The sequence below is a fragment of the Oncorhynchus nerka genome, linkage group LG26 (genome assembly GCF_034236695.1).
Source record: "Oncorhynchus nerka isolate Pitt River linkage group LG26, Oner_Uvic_2.0, whole genome shotgun sequence".
Classification (NCBI taxonomy): Eukaryota; Metazoa; Chordata; class Actinopteri; order Salmoniformes; family Salmonidae; genus Oncorhynchus; species Oncorhynchus nerka.
The window spans coordinates 55,118,865-55,136,389 of record NC_088421.1 but is presented as its reverse complement, the minus strand read 5'-3'; the positions used below and the strand labels follow the sequence as shown (position 1 = coordinate 55,136,389).

Here is a 17,525-nt window from a genome sequence, read left to right as displayed (position 1 = left end):
CCTCTCTCCCCCTCCCTCCTCCCTCTCTAAAGGTGTCTCTCCCCTCTCCCCCTCTCCTCTCTCTCCTCTCTCTCTCTCTCCCTCCCTCTCTAAAGGTGTCTCTCTCTCCCTCCTCCTCTCTAGGTGATGCTAGCAGAACATAAGGACAGAGAGGAGCTGTATCCCTCCTCTAAAGATGTCTCCCTCCTCTCTCTCTCCTATCCTCTCCCTCCTCTCTCTAAAGATGTCTCCCTCCCTCTCTCCTCCTCTCTCCCTCCTCCCTCTCTAAAGATGTCTCTCTCTCCTCCTCCCTCTCTCCCCTCTCTCTCCCTCCTAAAGGTGTCTCCCCCTCCTCTCTCTAGGTGATGCTAGCAGAACATATCTAAGGAGCTGTGTCAGAAAGATGTCTCCCTCCTCTCTCTCTCTCCTCTCTCCCCTCTCCCTCCTCCCTCTCTAAAGGTGTCTCTCTCTCCTCCTATCTCTCTCCCTCCTCTCCCCCCTCTCCCTCCTCCCTCTCTAAAGGTGTCTCTCTCTCCCTCCTCTCTCTCTCTAGGTGATGCTAGCAGAACATAAGACAGAGAGGAGCTCTCTCTCCTCTCTCTCTCCCTCCTCTCTCCCCCTCTCCCTCCCTCTCTCTCCCTCCTCTCTCCCCTCTCTCCCCTCTCCCTCCTCTCTAAAGGTGTCTCTCCCTCTCTCCTCTCTCTAGGTGATGCTAGTGAACATAAGGACAGAGAGGCGCTCTCTAAAGATGTCTCTCTCTCTCCCTCCTCTCTCCCTCCTCCCTCTCTAAAAGATGTCTTCCTCCTCCCTCCCCCTCTCCCCCTCCCTCTCTCTCTCCTCCTCTCCTCCCCTCTCCCTCCTCCCTCTCTAAAGGTGTCTCTCTCTCCCTCCTCTCCTCCCTCTCCCCCTCTCCCTCCTCCCTCTCTAAAGGTGTCTCTCTCTCCCTCCTCTCTCTCTCTCCCTCCTCCTCCTCCTCTCCCTCTCTCCCTCCTCTCCCTCTCTCCCTCCCTCTCTAAAGGTGTCTCTCTAAAGGTGTCTCCCCTCCCTCTCCCTCTCTCTCTCCTCCTCTCTCCCCCTCTCCCCCCTCCTCCTCCTCTCTAAAGGTGTCTCTCTCTCCCTCCTCTCTCTCTCTAGCAGAACATAAGGACAGAGAGGAGCTGTACCCGTAAAGATGTCTCTCCTCCCTCTCTCCTCTCTCCTCCTCTCTCTCCTCCTCTCTAAAGATGTCTCCCTTCTCTCTCTCTCTCCCTCTCCCTCTCTAAAGATGTCTCTCCCTCCCTCTCTCCCTCCTCTCCCTCTCTCCTCCCTAAAGATGTCTCCCTCTCTCTCCCCTCTCCTCCTCTCCCTCCTCCTAAAGGTGTCTCTCTCTCCCTCTCTCCTCTCTCCCCCTCCCTCCCTCCTCTCTAAAGGTGTCTCTCTCTCCCTCCTCTCTAGGTGATGCTAGCAGAACATAAGGACAGAGAGGAGCTGTATGCCCTGTCTCCTCCTCTCTCTCTCCCTCTCTCCCCTCTCCCTCCCTCCTCCCCTCTCTAAAGGTGTCTCCCTCCTCTCTCCCCTCCTCTCTCCCTCTCCTCCCTCCTAAAGGTGTCTCTCTCTCCCTCCTCTCTCTCTCTAGGTGATGCTAGCAGAACATAAGGACAGAGAGGAGCTGTATGCCGTAAAGATGTCTCCCTCTCTCTCTCCCTCCTCTCTCCCCTCTCCCTCCTCCCTCTCTCTAAAGGTGTCTCTCTCCTCTCCCTCCTCTCTCTCTAGGTGATGCTAAGGACAGAGAGGCGCTGTACCTAAAGATGTCTCTCCCTCCTCTCTCTCCCTCCTCCCTCCCTCCTCCCTCTCTAAAGATGTCTCCTCCTCCCCCCCTCTCTCTCCCTCCTCTCCCTCCCCTCTCCCTCCTCCCTCTCCTCCTCCTCTCTAAAGGTGTCTCTCTCTCCCTCCTCTCTCTCTCTAGGTGATGCTGCAGAACATAAGGACAGAGAGAGCTGTACGCCGTAAAGATGTTCCCCCTCCCTCTCTTCTCTCTCCCTCCTCTCTCCCCCCTCTCCCTCCTCCCTCTCTAAAGATGTCTCCTCCTCCCTCCCCTTCTCCCTCTCCTCCCTCCTCTCTCCCTCTCTCTCCTCCTCCTGACTCTCCCCCTCTCCCTCCTCCCTCTCCTCTCTAAAGGTGTCTCTCTCCCATCCTCTCTCTCCCTCCTCCTCTCCCCCTCTCCCTCCTCCTCTCTAAAGAGTCAGTGGTGATGCTAGCAGAACATAAGACAGAGAGGAGCTGGATGATGATGTAAAGATGTCTCCTCCTCTCTCTCTCCCTCCCCTCTCTCTCCCCTCTCCCTCCTCCCCCTCTCTCTGCTCCCTTCCTCCCTCTCTAAAGGTGTCTCTCTCTCCTCCTCTCTCTAGGTGATGCTAGCAGAACATAAGGACAGAGAGGAGCTGTACGTAAAGATGTCTCCCTCCTCTCTCTCTGATCCTCTCTCCCTCCTCTCCCTCCTCCCTCTCTAAAGATGTCTCTCTCCCCTCCTCTCTCCCTCATCTCCCTCCTCCTCTCTAAAGGTGTCTCTCTCTCCCTCCTCTCTCCCTCTCTCTGACTCCCTCCTCTCTCCCCCTCTCCCTCCTCCCTCTCTAAAGGTGTCTCTCTCTCCCTCTCTCTCTCCCTCCTCTCTCCCCCTCTCCCTCCTCCCTCTCTAAAGGTGTCTCTCTCTCCCTCCTCAGTCTCTAGGTGATGATAGCAGAACATAAGGACAGAGAGGCGCTGTACCCCGTCAAGATGTCTCTCTCCTCTCTCCCTCCTCCTTCTCTAAAGGTGTCTCTCTCTCCCTCCTCTCTCTCTCTAGGTGATGCTAGCAGAACATAAGGACAGAGAGGCGCTGTACTTAAAGATGTCTCTCTCCTCTCTCCCTCTCTCCCTCCTCCCTCTCTAAAGGTGTCTCTCTGACCCTCCTCTCTCCCCCTCTCCCTCCTCCCTCGCTAAAGGTGTCTCTCTCTGATGACTTGGTGATGCTAGCAGAACATAAGGACAGAGAGGAGCTTGATGCCGTAAAGATCCTGAAGAAGGAGTGGTGATTCAGGATGATGATGTGGAGTGCACCATGGTGGAGAAGAGGGTCCTGGCCCTGTCCGAAACTCCCTTCCTCACACAGCTCCACTCCTGCTTCCAGACCATGGTAAACACACACACACACACACACACACACACACACACACACACACACACACACACACACACACACACACACACACACACTACACACACACACACACACACACACTACACACACACACACACACACACTGTGATGTCTTGATGACTGAGTCAGTATGTGATGACTTGATGTGTTGTGACTGAGTTGATGTGTTGGACTGATGTGATGACTTGATGTGATGTGACTGAGTCAGTCTTGATGACTTGATGTGTTGTGACTGAGTCAGTAGGTGATGACTTGATGTGACTGAGTCAGTCTGTGATGACTTGATGTGACTGAGTCAGTAGGTGATGACTTGATGATGTTGGTGTTGTGACTGAGTCAGTAGGTGATGACTTGATGTGTTGACTGAGTCAGTCTGTGATGACTTGATGTGTTGTGACTGAGTCAGTAGGTGATGACTTGGTGTGTGAGTCAGTAGGTGATGACTTGATGTGACTGAGTCAGTCTGATGACTTGATGTGTTTGTGTTGTGACTGAGTCAGTAGGTGTGACTGAGTCAGTCAGTCTGTGATGACTTGATGTGACTGAGTCAGTAGGTGATGACTGATGTGTTGTGACTGAGTCAGTAGGTGATGACTTGATGTGTTGTGACTGAGTCAGTCTGTGATGACTTGATGTGTTGGTGACTGAGTCAGTAGGGTGATGACTTGATGTGACTGAGTCAGTCTGTGATGACTTGATGTGTTGGTGTTGTGACTGAGTCAGTAGGTGATGACTTGATGTTTTGTGATGTGACTGAGTCAGTAGGTGATGACTTGATGTGTTGGTGTTGTGACTGAGTCAGTCTGTGATGACTTGATGATGTGACTGAGTCAGTCTGTGATGACTTGATGTGTTGGTGATGTGACTGAGTCAGTCTGTGGATGTGTTGGTGTTGTGACTGAGTCAGTGGGTGATGACTTGATGTGACTGAGTTAGTAGGTGATGACTTGATGTGACTGAGTTAGGTGATGACTTGATGTGTTGGTGTTGTGACTGAGTCAGTAGGGTGATGACTTGATGTGACTGAGTCAGTAGGTGATGACTTGATGTGTTGGTGTTGTGACTGAGTCAGTAGGTGATGACTTGATGTGTTGGTGACTGAGTCAGTCTGTGATGACTTATGTGATGTGACTGAGTCAGTCTGGTGTTGGTGATGTGACTGAGTCAGTCTGTGATGACTTGATGTGACTGAGTCAGTAGGTGATGACTTGATGTGACTGAGTCAGTCTGTGATGACTTGGTGTGTTGGTGTTGTGACTGAGTCAGTCTGTGATGATGTGTTTGGTGTTGTGACTGAGTCAGTAGGTGATGACTTGATGTGACTGAGTCAGTCTGTGATGACTTGAGTGACTGAGTCAGTCTGTGATGACTTGGTGTGTTGGTGATGTGACTGAGTCAGTCTGATGACTTGATGTGTTGTGACTGAGTGTGTTGGTGATGTGACTGAGTCAGTAGGTGATGACTTGATGTGTTGGTGTTGTGACTGAGTCAGTAGGATGACTTGATGTGTTGGTATGTGACTGAGTCAGTAGGTGATGACTTGATGTGACTGAGTCAGTCTGTGATGACTTGATGTGTTGACTGATGTGACTGAGTCAGTAGGTGATGACTTGATGTGTTGGTGATGTGACTGAGTCAGTAGGTGATGACTTGATGTGTTGGTGATGTGACTGAGTCAGTCTGTGATGACTTGATGTGATGTGACTGAGTCAGTCTGTGATGACTTGATGTGTTGGTGATGTGACTGAGTCAGTCTGGTGATGACTTGATGTGTTGGTGTTGTGACTGAGTCAGTGGGTGATGACTTGATGTGACTGAGTCAGTAGGTGATGACTTGATGTGACTGAGTTAGTATGTGATGACTTGATGTGTTGGTGATGTGACTGAGTCAGTAGGTGATGACTTGATGTGTTGGTGATGTGACTGAGTCAGTAGGTGATGACTTGATGTGACTGAGTCAGTAGGTGATGACTTGAGTGTGTTGGTGATGACTGAAGTGTTGATGTGATGTGACTGAGTCAGTCTTGATGACTTGATGTGATGTGACTGAGTCAGTCTGTGATGACTTGATGTGATGTGACTGAGTCAGTCTGTGATGACTTGATGTGTGGTGTTGTGACTTGAGTCAGTCTGACTTGATGTGTTGGTGATGTGACTGAGTCAGTCTGTGATGACTTGATGTGATGTGACTGAGTCATGTGATGACTTGATGTTGGTGTTGTGACTGAGTCAGTAGGTGATGACTTGATGTGTTGGTGATGTGACTGAGTCAGTAGGTGATGACTTGATGTGACTGGGTGTCAGTAGTCTGTGATGACTTGATGTGTTGGTGATGTGACTGAGTCAGTGGTGATGACTTGATGTGACTGAGTCAGTAGGTGATGACTTGATGTGTTGGTGATGTGACTGAGTCAGTAGGTGATGACTTGATGTGACTGAGTCAGTAGGTGACTTGACTTGATGTTGTGACTGAGTCAGTCTGTGATGACTTGATGTGTTGGTGATGTGACTGAGTCAGTAGGTGATGACTTGATGTGACTGAGTTTTGGTTGGTGTGTGAAGGACTGAGTCAGTAGGTGATGACTTGATGTGTTGGTGTTGTGACTGAGTCAGTGGTGTGATGTGTTGGTGTTGTGACTGAGTCAGTAGGTGATGACTTGATGTGTTGAGTGTATGTGACTGAGTCAGTCTGTGATGACTGATGTGACTGAGTCAGTAGGTGATGACTTGATGTGTTGGTGATGTGACTGAGTCAGTCTGTGATGACTTGATGTGACTGAGTCAGTCTGTGATGACTTAATGTGTTTGTGTTGTGACTGAGTCAGTGGTGATGACTTGATGTGTTGTGACTGAGTCAGTAGGTGATGACTTGATGTGACTGAGTCAGTATGTGATGACTTGATGTGTTGGTGTTGTGACTGAGTCAGTAGGTGATGACTTGATGTGTTGGTGATGTGACTGAGTCAGTAGGTGATGACTTGATGTGTTGGTGTTGTGACTGAGTCAGTAGGTGATGACTTGATGTGTTGTGACTGAGTCAGTCTGTGATGACTTGGTGTGTTGGTGATGTGACTGAGTCAGTGGGTGATGACTTGATGTGTTGAGTTAGTATGTGATGACAGTGTGTGATGACTTGATGTGACTGAGTCAGTAGGTGATGACTTGATGTGTTGGTGATGTGACTGAGTCAGTAGGTGATGACTTGATGAGTCAGTGTTGGTGATGACTTGATGTGACTGAGTCAGTAGGTGATGACTTGATGTGTTGGTGTTGTGACTGAGTCAGTGGGTGATGACTTGATGTGACTGAGTTGTATGTGATGACTTGATGTGTTGGTGATGTGACTGAGTCAGTAGGTGATGACTTGATGTGTTGGTGATGTGACTGAGTCAGTAGGTGATGACTTGATGTGTTGGTGATGTGACTGAGTCAGTAGGTGATGACTTGATGTGTTGGTGTTGTGACTGAGTCAGTGGGTGATGACTTGATGTGACTGAGTCAGTATGTGATGACTTGATGTGTTGGTGTTGTGACTGAGTCAGTGTGTGATGACTTGATGTGACTGAGTTAGTATGTGATGACTTGATGTGTTGGTGATTGTGACTGAGTCAGTAGGTGATGACTTGATGTGTTGGTGATGTGACTGAGTCAGTCTGTGATGACTTGATGTGTTGGTGTTGTGACTGAGTCAGTCTGTGATGACTTGATGTGACTGAGTTAGTCTGTGATGACTTGATGTGTTGGTGTTGTGACTGAGTCAGTCTGTGATGACTTGATGTGTTGGTGTTGTGACTGAGTCAGTGGGTGATGACTTGATGTGACTGAGTCAGTAGGTGATGACTTGATGTGTTGGTGTTGTGACTGAGTCAGTCTGTGATGACTTGATGTGACTGAGTGTATGTGATGACTTGATGTCTGAGTCAGTAGTGATGACTTGATGTGTTGGTGATGTGACTGAGTCAGTAGGTGATGACTTGGTGTGTTGTTGTGACTGAGTGTGATGACTTGATGTGACTGAGTCAGTCTGTGATGACTTGATGTGACTGAGTCAGTAGGTGATGACTGTTGGATGTGACTGAGTCAGTAGGTGATGATGACTTGATGTCAGTTGTGATGACTTGATGACTGAGTCAGTAGGTGATGACTTGATGTTTTGGTAATGTGACTGAGTCAGTAGGTGATGACTTGATGTGTTGGTGATGACTGTGACTGAGTCAGTCTGTGATGACTTGATGTGATGGTGACTGAGTCAGTCTGTGATGACTTGATGTGTTGGTGATGTGACTGAGTCAGTCTGTGATGACTTGATGTGTTGGTGATGTGACTGAGTCAGTGGGTGATGACTTGATGACTGATGTGTGATGACTGATGTGACTGAGTCAGTAGGTGATGACTTGATGTGTTGGTGATGTGACTGATGTCAGTCTGTGATGACTTGATGTGTTGGTGATGTGACTGAGTCAGTAGGTGATGACTTGATGTGTTGGTGATGTGACTGAGTCAGTCTGATGACTTGATGTGACTGAGTCAGTAGTGATGACTTGATGTGTTGGTGATGTGACTGAGTCAGTAGGTGATGACTTGATGTGTTGGTGATGTGACTGAGTCAGTAGGTGATGACTTGATGTGTTGGTGTTGTGACTGAGTCAGTAGGTGATGACTTGATGTGTTGGTGTTGTGACTGAGTGATGACTTGAGTGACTGAGTCAGTCTGTGATGACTTGATGTGTTGGTGTTGTGACTGAGTCAGTGGTGATGACTTGATGTGACTGAGTTAGTAGGTGATGACTTGATGTGACTGAGTGACTGAGTCAGTAGGTGATGACTTGATGTGTTGGTGTTGTGACTGAGTCAGTAGGTGATGACTTGATGTGACTGAGTCAGTCTGTGATGACTTGATGTGACTGAGTCAGTAGGTGATGACTTGATGTGTTTGTGTTGTGACTGAGTCAGTAGGTGATGACTTGATGTGTTGGTGTTGTGACTGAGTCAGTGGGTGATGACTTGATGTGACTGAGTCAGTAGGTGATGACTTGATGTGTTGGTGTTGTGACTGAGTCAGTCTGGTGATGACTTGATGTGACTGAGTCAGTATGTGATGACTTGATGTGTTGGTGATGTGACTGAGTCAGTAGGTGATGACTTGATGTGTTGGTGATGTGACTGAGTCAGTAGGTGATGACTTGATGTGTTGGTGTTGTGACTGAGTCAGTCTGTGATGACTTGATGTGACTGAGTCAGTCTGTGATGACTTGATGTGTTGTGTTGTGACTGAGTCAGTAGGTGATGACTTGATGTGTTGGTGAGTGTGACTTGAGTGTCTGGATGTTGTGACTGAGTCAGTAGGTGATGACTTGATGTGTTGGTGATGTGACTGAGTCAGTAGGTGATGACTTGATGTGTTGGTGATGTGACTGAGTCAGTCTGTGATGACTTGATGTGACTGGTGTCAGACTAGTTTTGACTTGATGTGACTGAGTGATGACTTGATGTGTTGGTGATGTGACTGAGTCAGTCTGTGATGACTTGAGTGACTGTCAGTCTGTGATGACTTGATGTGTTGGTGTTGTGACTGAGTCAGTCTGGTGATGACTTGATGTGTTGGTGATGTGACTGAGTCAGTCTGTGATGACTTGATGTGATGTGACTGAGTCAGTCTGTGATGACTTGATGTGTTGGTGTGTGACTGAGTCAGTAGGTGATGACTTGATGTGTTGGTGATGTGACTGAGTCAGTCTGTGATGACTTGTGATGTGACTGAGTCAGTCTGTGATGACTTGATGTGTTGGTGATGTGACTGAGTCAGTCTGTGATGACTTGATGTGACTGAGTCAGTAGGTGATGACTTGATGTGACTGAGTCAGTCTGTGATGACTTGATGTGTTGGTGATGTGACTGAGTCAGTCTATGATGACTTGTTGTGACTGAGTCAGTATGTGATGACTTGATGTGTTGGTGTTGTGACTGAGTCAGTAGGTGATGACTTGATGTGACTGAGTGTTGATGTTGATGTGACTGAGTCAGTAGGTGATGACTTGATGATGTGACTGAGTCAGTAGGTGATGACTTGATGTGTTTGTGTTGTGACTGAGTCAGTAGGTGATGACTTGATGTGTTGGTTTGTGACTGAGTCAGTGGGTGATGACTTGATGTGACTGAGTCAGTATGTGATGACTTGATGTGTTGGTGTTGTGACTGAGTCAGTGGGTGATGACTTGATGTGACTGAGTCAGTATGTGATGACTTGATGTGTTGGTGATGTGACTGAGTCAGTGGTGATGACTTGATGTGTTGGTGATGTGACTGAGTCAGTAGGTGATGACTTGATGACTGTTGTGACTGAGTCAGTCTGTGATGACTTGATGTGACTGAGTCAGTAGGTGATGACTTGATGTGTTGGTGTTGTGACTGAGTCAGTAGGTGATGACTTGATGTGTTGGTGTTGTGACTGAGTCAGTGGGTGATGACTTGATGTGACTGAGTCAGTATGTGATGACTTGATATGTTGGTGATGTGACTGAGTCAGTCTGTGATGACTTGATGTGACTGAGTCAGTAGGTGATGACTTGATGTGTTGGTGATGTGACTGAGTCAGTAGGTGATGACTTGATGTGTTGGTGATGTGACTGAGTCAGTAGGTGATGACTTGATGTGTTGGTGTTGTGACTGAGTCAGTCTGTGATGACTTGATGTGACTGAGTCAGTCTGTGATGACTTGATGTGTTGGTGATGTGACTGAGTCAGTAGGTGATGACTTGATGTGACTGGTGTTGTGACTGAGTCAGTGATGACTTGATGTGTTGGTGTTGTGACTGAGTCAGTCTGTGATGACTTGATGTGGTGATGTGACTGAGTCAGTAGGTGATGACTTGATGTGTTGGTGTTGTGACTGAGTCAGTCTGTGATGACTTGATGTGTTGGTGTTGTGACTGAGTCAGTCTGTGATGACTTGATGTGTTGGTGATGTGACTGAGTCAGTCTGTGATGACTTGATGTGTTGGTGATGTGACTGAGTCAGTAGGTGATGACTTGATGTGACTGAGTCAGTCTGTGATGACTTGATGTGACTGAGTCAGTAGGTGATGACTTGATGTGTTGGTGTTGTGACTGAGTCAGTCTGTGATGACTTGATGTGACTGAGTCAGTCTGTGATGACTTGATGTGTTGGTGTTGTGACTGAGTCAGTAGGTGATGACTTGATGTGTTGGTGTTGTGACTGAGTCAGTCTGTGATGACTTGTGTTGGTGATGTGACTGAGTCAGTCTGTGATGACTTGATGTGTTGGTGATGTGACTGAGTCAGTCTGTGATGACTTGATGTGACTGAGTCAGTAGGTGATGACTTGATGTGACTGAGTCAGTCTGTGATGACTTGATGTGTTGGTGTTGTGACTGAGTCAGTCTGTGATGACTGATGTGTGTTGTGACTGAGTCAGTAGGTGATGACTTGATGTGACTGAGTCAGTCTGTGATGACTTGATGTGACTGAGTCAGTCTGTGATGACTTGATGTGTTGGTGATGTGACTGAGTCAGTAGGTGATGACTTGATGTGACTGAGTCAGTAGGTGATGTGTTGATGTGACTGAGTCAGTAGGTGATGACTTGATGTGTTGGTGTTGTGACTGAGTCAGTAGGTGATGACTTGATGTGTTGGTGTTGTGACTGAGTCAGTAGGTGATGACTTGATGTGACTGAGTCAGTCTGTGATGACTTGATGTGACTGAGTCAGTCTGTGATGACTTGGTGTGTTGGTGATGTGACTGAGTCAGTAGGTGATGACTTGATGTGTTGGTGTTGTGACTGAGTCAGTCTGTGATGACTTGATGTGACTGAGTCAGTCTGTGATGACTTGATGTGTTGGTGATGTGACTGAGTCAGTCTGTGATGACTTGATGTGTTGGTGTTTGTGACTGAGTCAGTGGGTGATGACTTGATGTGACTGAGTCAGTAGGTGATGACTTGATGTGACTGAGTCAGTATGTGATGACTTGATGTATTGGTGATGTGACTGAGTCAGTAGGTGATGACTTGATGTGACTGAGTCAGTAGGCGATGACTTGATGTGTTGGTGATGTGACTGAGTCAGTCTGTGATGACTTGATGTGATGTGACTGAGTCAGTAGGTGATGACTTGATGTGACTGAGTCAGTCTGTGATGACTTGATGTGATGTGACTGAGTCAGTCTGTGATGACTTGATGTGTTGGTGTTGTGACTGAGTCAGTAGGCGATGACTTGATGTGTTGGTGATGTGACTGAGTCAGTCTGTGATGACTTGATGTGACTGAGTCAGTCTGTGATGACTTGATGTGTTGGTGTTGTGACTGAGTCAGTAGGTGATGACTTGATGTGTTGGTGATGTGACTGAGTCAGTAGGTGATGACTTGATGTGGTGTTGTGACTGAGTCAGTCTGTGATGACTTGATGTGTTGGTGATGTGACTGAGTCAGTAGGTGATGACTGATGTGACTGAGTCAGTAGGCGATGACTTGATGTGATGTGACTGAGTCAGTAGGTGATGACTTGATGTGACTGAGTCAGTAGTGATGACTTGATGTGACTGAGTCAGTCTGTGATGACTTGATGTGTTGGTGTTGTGACTGAGTCAGTCTGTGATGACTTGATGTGACTGAGTCAGTCTATGATGATGTTTGGTGTTGTGACTGAGTCAGTAGTTGATGACTTGATGTGTTGGTGATGTGACTGAGTCAGTCTGTGATGACTGAGTCAGTAGGTGATGACTTGATGTGATGGTGATGTGACTGAGTCAGTCTGTGATGACTTGATGTGACTGAGTCAGTAGGTGATGACTTGATGTGTTGGTGATGTGACTGAGTCAGTCTGTGATGACTTGATGTGACTGAGTCAGTCTGTGATGACTTGATGTGTTGGTGTTGTGACTGAGTCAGTCTTTGATGACTTGATGACTTGAGTCAGTAGGTGATGGTTGATGTGACTGAGTCAGTCTGTTGATGACTGTGTGTTGGTGTTGTGACTGAGTCAGTCTGTGATGACTTGATGTTTACTGATGTGACTGAGTCAGTCTGGTGATGACTTGATGTGTTGGTGTTGTCACTGAGTCAGTGTGATGACTTGATGTGACTGAGTCAGTCCCTGTGATGACTCTGATGTGTTGGTGTTGTGACTGAGTCAGTGGGTGATGACTTGATGTGACTGAGTCAGTAGTGATGACTTGATGTTTGGTGTTGTGACTGAGTCAGTAGGTGATGACTTGATGTGTTGGTGTTGTGACTGAGTCAGTCTGTGATGACTTGATGTGACTGAGTGACTGAGTCAGTCCCCTGTGATGACTTGATGTGACTGAGTCAGTATGTGATGACTTGATGTGTTGGTGTTGTGACTGAGTCAGTGGGTGATGACTTGATGTGACTGAGTTAGTATGTGATGACTTGATGTGTTGGTGATGTGACTGAGTCAGTAGGTGATGACTTGATGTGGTGATTGACTGAGTCAGTCTGTGATGACTTGATGTCTGAGTCAGTCTGTGATGACTTGATGTGTTTGGTGTTGTGACTGAGTCAGTCTTCTGATGACTTGATGTGACTGAGTCAGTATGTGATGACTTGATGTGGTTGGTGTGTGTGACTGAGTCAGTGGGTGATGACTTGATGTGACTGAGTCAGTAGGTGATGACTTGATGTGTGGTGATGTGACTGAGTCAGTAGGTGATGTGTTGGTGATGTGACTGAGTCAGTAGGTGATGACTTGATGTGTTGGTGTTGTGACTGAGTCAGTCTGACTTGATGTGACTGAGTTAGTATGATGACTGATTGTTGGTGTTGTGACTGAGTCAGTAGGTGATGACTTGATGTGTTGGTGTTGTGACTGAGTCAGTGGTGATGACTTGATGTGACTGAGTCAGTATGTGATGACTTGATGTGTTGGTGTTGTGACTGAGTCAGTGGGTGATGACTTGAGTGACTGGTGATGACTTGATGTGTTGGTGATGTGACTGAGTCAGTAGGTGATGACTTGGTGTGTTTGTGATGTGACTGAGTCAGTCTTGATGACTTGATGTGTTGGTAATGTGACTGAGTCAGTGGGTGATGACTTGATGTGACTGAGTCAGTCTGTGATGACTTGATGTGTTGGTGTTGTGACTGAGTCAGTCTGTGATGACTTGATGTGTTGGTGTTGTGACTGAGTCAGTAGGTGATGACTTGATGTGTTGGTGTTGTGACTGAGTCAGTCTGTGATGACTTGATGTGTGTTGTGACTGAGTCAGTCTGTGATGACTTGATGTGTTGGTGATGTGACTGAGTCAGTCTGTGATGACTTGATGTGTTGGTGATGTGACTGAGTCAGTGGGTGATGACTTGATGTGACTGAGTCAGATGATGACTTGATGTGACTGAGTTAGTATGTGATGACTTGATGTGTTGGTGATGTGACTGAGTCAGTAGGTGATGACTTGATGTGTTGGTGATGTGACTGAGTCAGTCTGTGATGACTTGATGTGACTGTCAGTATGTGACTGAGTCAGTCTGTGATGACTTGAGTGTGTTGGTGATGTGACTGAGTCAGTAGGTGATGACTTGATGTGATGTGACAGTCAGTCTGTGATGACTTGATGTGATGTGACTGAGTCAGTCTGTGATGACTTGATGTGTTGGTGTTGTGACTGAGTCAGTAGGTGATGACTTGATGTGTTGGTGATGTGACTGAGTCAGTCTGTGATGACTTGATGATGTGACTGAGTCAGTCTGTGACTTGATGTGTTGGTGTTGACTGAGTCAGTAGGTGATGACTTGATGTGTTGGTGTTGTGACTGAGTCAGTAGGTGATGACTTGATGTGTTGGTGATGTGACTGAGTCAGTAGGTGATGACTGATCAGTAGTTGGTGATGTGACTGAGTCAGTCTGGTAATGACTTGATGTGACTGAGTCAGTCTGTGATGACTTGATGTGTTGGTGATGTGACTGAGTCAGTAGGTGATGACTTGATGTGACTGAGTCAGTAGGTGATGACTTGATGTGACTGAGTCAGTCTGTGATGACTTGATGTGTTGGTGTTGTGACTGAGTCAGTCTGATGACTTGATGTTGGTAATGTGACTGAGTCAGTCTATGATGTGTTGGTGTTGTGACTGAGTCAGTCTGTGATGACTTGATGTGTTGGTGATGTGACTGAGTCAGTCTGTGATGACTTGATGTGACTGAGTCAGTAGGTGATGACTTGATGTGTTGGTGATGTGACTGAGTCAGTGGTGATGACTTGATGTGACTGAGTCAGTCTGTGATGACTTAATGTGTTGGTGTTGTGACTGAGTCAGTCTGGTGATGACTTGATGTGTTGGTGACTGAGTCAGTAGGTGATGACTTGATGTGTTGTGACTGAGTCAGTCTTTGATGACTTGATGTGTTGGTGTTGTGACTGAGTCAGTCTGTGATGACTTGATGTGTTGGTGATGTGACTGAGTCAGTAGGTGATGACTTGATGTGTTGGTGTTGTGACTGAGTCAGTATGTGATGACTTGATGTGTTGGTGTTGTGACTGAGTCAGTCTGTGATGACTTGATGTGTTGGTGTTGTGACTGAGTCAGTAGGTGATGACTTGATGTGACTGAGTTAGTAGTGATGACTTGATGTGTTGGTGATGTGACTGAGTCAGTAGGTGATGACTTGATGTGTTGGTGATGTGACTGAGTCAGTAGGTGATGACTTGATGTGTTGGTGTTGTGACTGAGTCAGTCTGGTGATGACTTGATGTGACTGAGTCAGTATGTGATGACTTGATGTGTTGGTGATGTGACTGAGTCAGTCTGTGATGACTTGATGTGACTGAGTCAGTAGGTGATGACTTGATGTGTGGTGATGTGACTGAGTCAGTAGGTGATGACTTGATGTGTTGGTGATGTACTGAGTCAGTCTGTGATGACTTGATGTGTTGGTGATGTGACTGAGTCAGTAGGTGATGACTTGATGTGTTGGTGTTGTGACTGAGTCAGTAGTGATGACTTGATGTGACTGAGTCAGTCTGTGATGACTTGATGTGTTGGTGTTGTGACTGAGTCAGTCTGTGATGACTTGATGTGTTAGTGTTGTGACTGAGTCAGTCTGTGATGACTTGATGTGTTGGTGACTTGTGAGTGTGACTGAGTCAGTAGGTGATGACTTGATGTGTTGGTGATGTGACTGAGTCAGTCTGTGATGACTTGATGTGACTGAGTCAGTCTGTGATGACTTGATGACTGAGTTGTGATGATGTGTGTTGGTGATGTGACTGAGTCAGTAGGTGATGACTTGATGTGTTGGTGTTGTGACTGAGTCAGTAGGTGATGACTTGATGTGACTGAGTCAGTCTGTGATGACTTGATGTGTTGGTGTTGTGACTGAGTCAGTAGTGATGACTTGATGTGTTGGAGTTGTGACTGAGTCAGTGATGACTTGATGTGTTGGTGATGTGACTGAGTCAGTAGGTGATGACTTGATGTGTTGGTGATGTGACTGAGTCAGTAGGTGATGACTTGATGTGTTGTGTTGTGACTGAGTGTCTGTGACTGAGTTGTGATGACTTGATGACTGAGTCAGTAGGTGATGACTTGATGTGTTGGTGTTGTGACTGAGTCAGTAGGTGATGACTTGATGTGTTGGTGTTGACTGAGTCAGTAGGTGATGACTTGATGTGACTGAGTCAGTCTGTGATGACTTGATGTGTTGGTGTTGTGACTGAGTCAGTCTGTGATGACTTGATGTGACTGAGTCAGTAGGTGATGACTTGATGTGTTGGTGTTGTGACTGAGTCAGTAGGTGATGACTGATGTGACTGAGTCAGTCTGTGATGACTTGATGTGTTGGTGTTGTGACTGAGTCAGTAGGTGATGACTTGATGTGTTGGTGACTGAGTCAGTAGGTGATGACTTGATGTGTTGGTGTTGTGACTGAGTCAGTAGGTGATGACTTGATGTGTTGGTGTTGTGACTGAGTCAGTCTTGATGTGACTGAGTCAGTAGGTGATGACTTGATGTGGTGATGTGACTGAGTCAGTCTGTGATGACTTGATGTGTTGGTGATGTGACTGAGTCAGTATGTGATGACTTGATGTGTTGGTGATGTGACTGAGTCAGTAGGTGATGACTTGATGTGTTGGTGATGTGACTGAGTCAGTAGGTGATGACTTGATGTTGGTGATGACTGAGTCAGTCTGTGATGACTTGATGTGACTGAGTCAGTCTGTGATGACTTGATGTGTTGGTGTTGTGACTGAGTCAGTCTGTGATGACTTGATGTGTTGGTGTGTGACTGAGTCAGTAGGTGATGACTTGATGTGACTGAGTCAGTATGTGATGACTTGATGTGTTGGTGTTGTGACTGAGTCAGTCTGTGATGACTTGATGTGACTGGTCAGTCTGTGATGACTTGATGTGTTGGTGTTGTGACTGAGTCAGTCTGTGATGACTTGATGTGAGTCAGTCTATGATGTGTTTGTGTTGTGACTGAGTCAGTCTGTGATGACTTGATGTGTTGGTAATGTGACTGAGTCAGTCTGATGATGTGTGTGGTGTTGTGACTGAGTCAGTAGGTGATGACTTGATGTGTTGGTGATGTGACTGAGTCAGTCTGTGATGACTTGATGTGACTGAGTCAGTAGGTGATGACTTGATGTGTTGGTGATGTGACTGAGTCAGTCTGTGATGACTTGATGTGACTGAGTCAGTCTGTGATGACTTAATGTGTTGTGTTGTGACTGAGTCAGTCTGTGATGACTTCATGTGTTGTGACTGAGTCAGTAGGTGATGACTTGATGTGTTGGTGTTGTGACTGAGTCAGTCTTTGATGACTTGATGTGTTGGTGTTGTGACTCAGTCAGTCTGTGATGACTTGATGTGTTGGTGATGTGACTGAGTCAGTAGGTGATGACTTGATGTGTTGGTGTTGTCACTGAGTCAGTATGACTTGATGTGACTGAGTCAGTATGTGATGACTTGATGTGTTGGTGTTGTGACTGAGTCAGTGGGTGATGACTGAGTCAGTTAGGTGATGACTTGATGTGTTGGTGATGTGACTGAGTCAGTAGGTGATGACTTGATGTGATGTGACTGAGTCAGTAGGTGATGACTTGATGTGTTGGTGTTGTGACTGAGTCAGTCTGTGATGACTTGATGTGACTGAGTCAGTATGTGATGACTTGATGTGTTGGTGTTGTGACTGAGTCAGTAGGTGATGACTTGATGTGACTGAGTCAGTAGTGATGACTTGATGTGTTGGTGATGTGACTGAGTCAGTAGGTGATGACTTGATGTGTTGTGATGTGACTGAGTCAGTAGGTGATGACTTGATGTGTTGGTGTTGTGACTGAGTCAGTAGTGATGACTTGATGTGTTGGTGTTGTGACTGAGTCAGTGGGTGATG

General features: G+C 46.8%; 1 protein-coding gene and 1 pseudogene across 1 annotated transcript in view; one reads left to right on the top strand and one right to left on the bottom strand.

Moving 5' to 3' along the window:
• Positions 1 to 17,525, bottom strand: part of LOC135564961 (protein kinase C beta type-like) — a 305,495-nt pseudogene that overhangs the window by 62,279 nt on the left and 225,691 nt on the right.
• LOC135564960 (protein kinase C beta type-like) overlaps positions 3,029 to 17,525 on the top strand; it is a 90,240-nt gene continuing 75,743 nt past the window's right edge. The window contains exon 1 of the mRNA XM_065011039.1: positions 3,029 to 3,130. Within this exon, the coding sequence (XP_064867111.1) occupies positions 3,056 to 3,130 (75 nt within the window). The 5' untranslated portion in view covers positions 3,029 to 3,055. The remainder of the gene's footprint in view (positions 3,131 to 17,525) is intronic.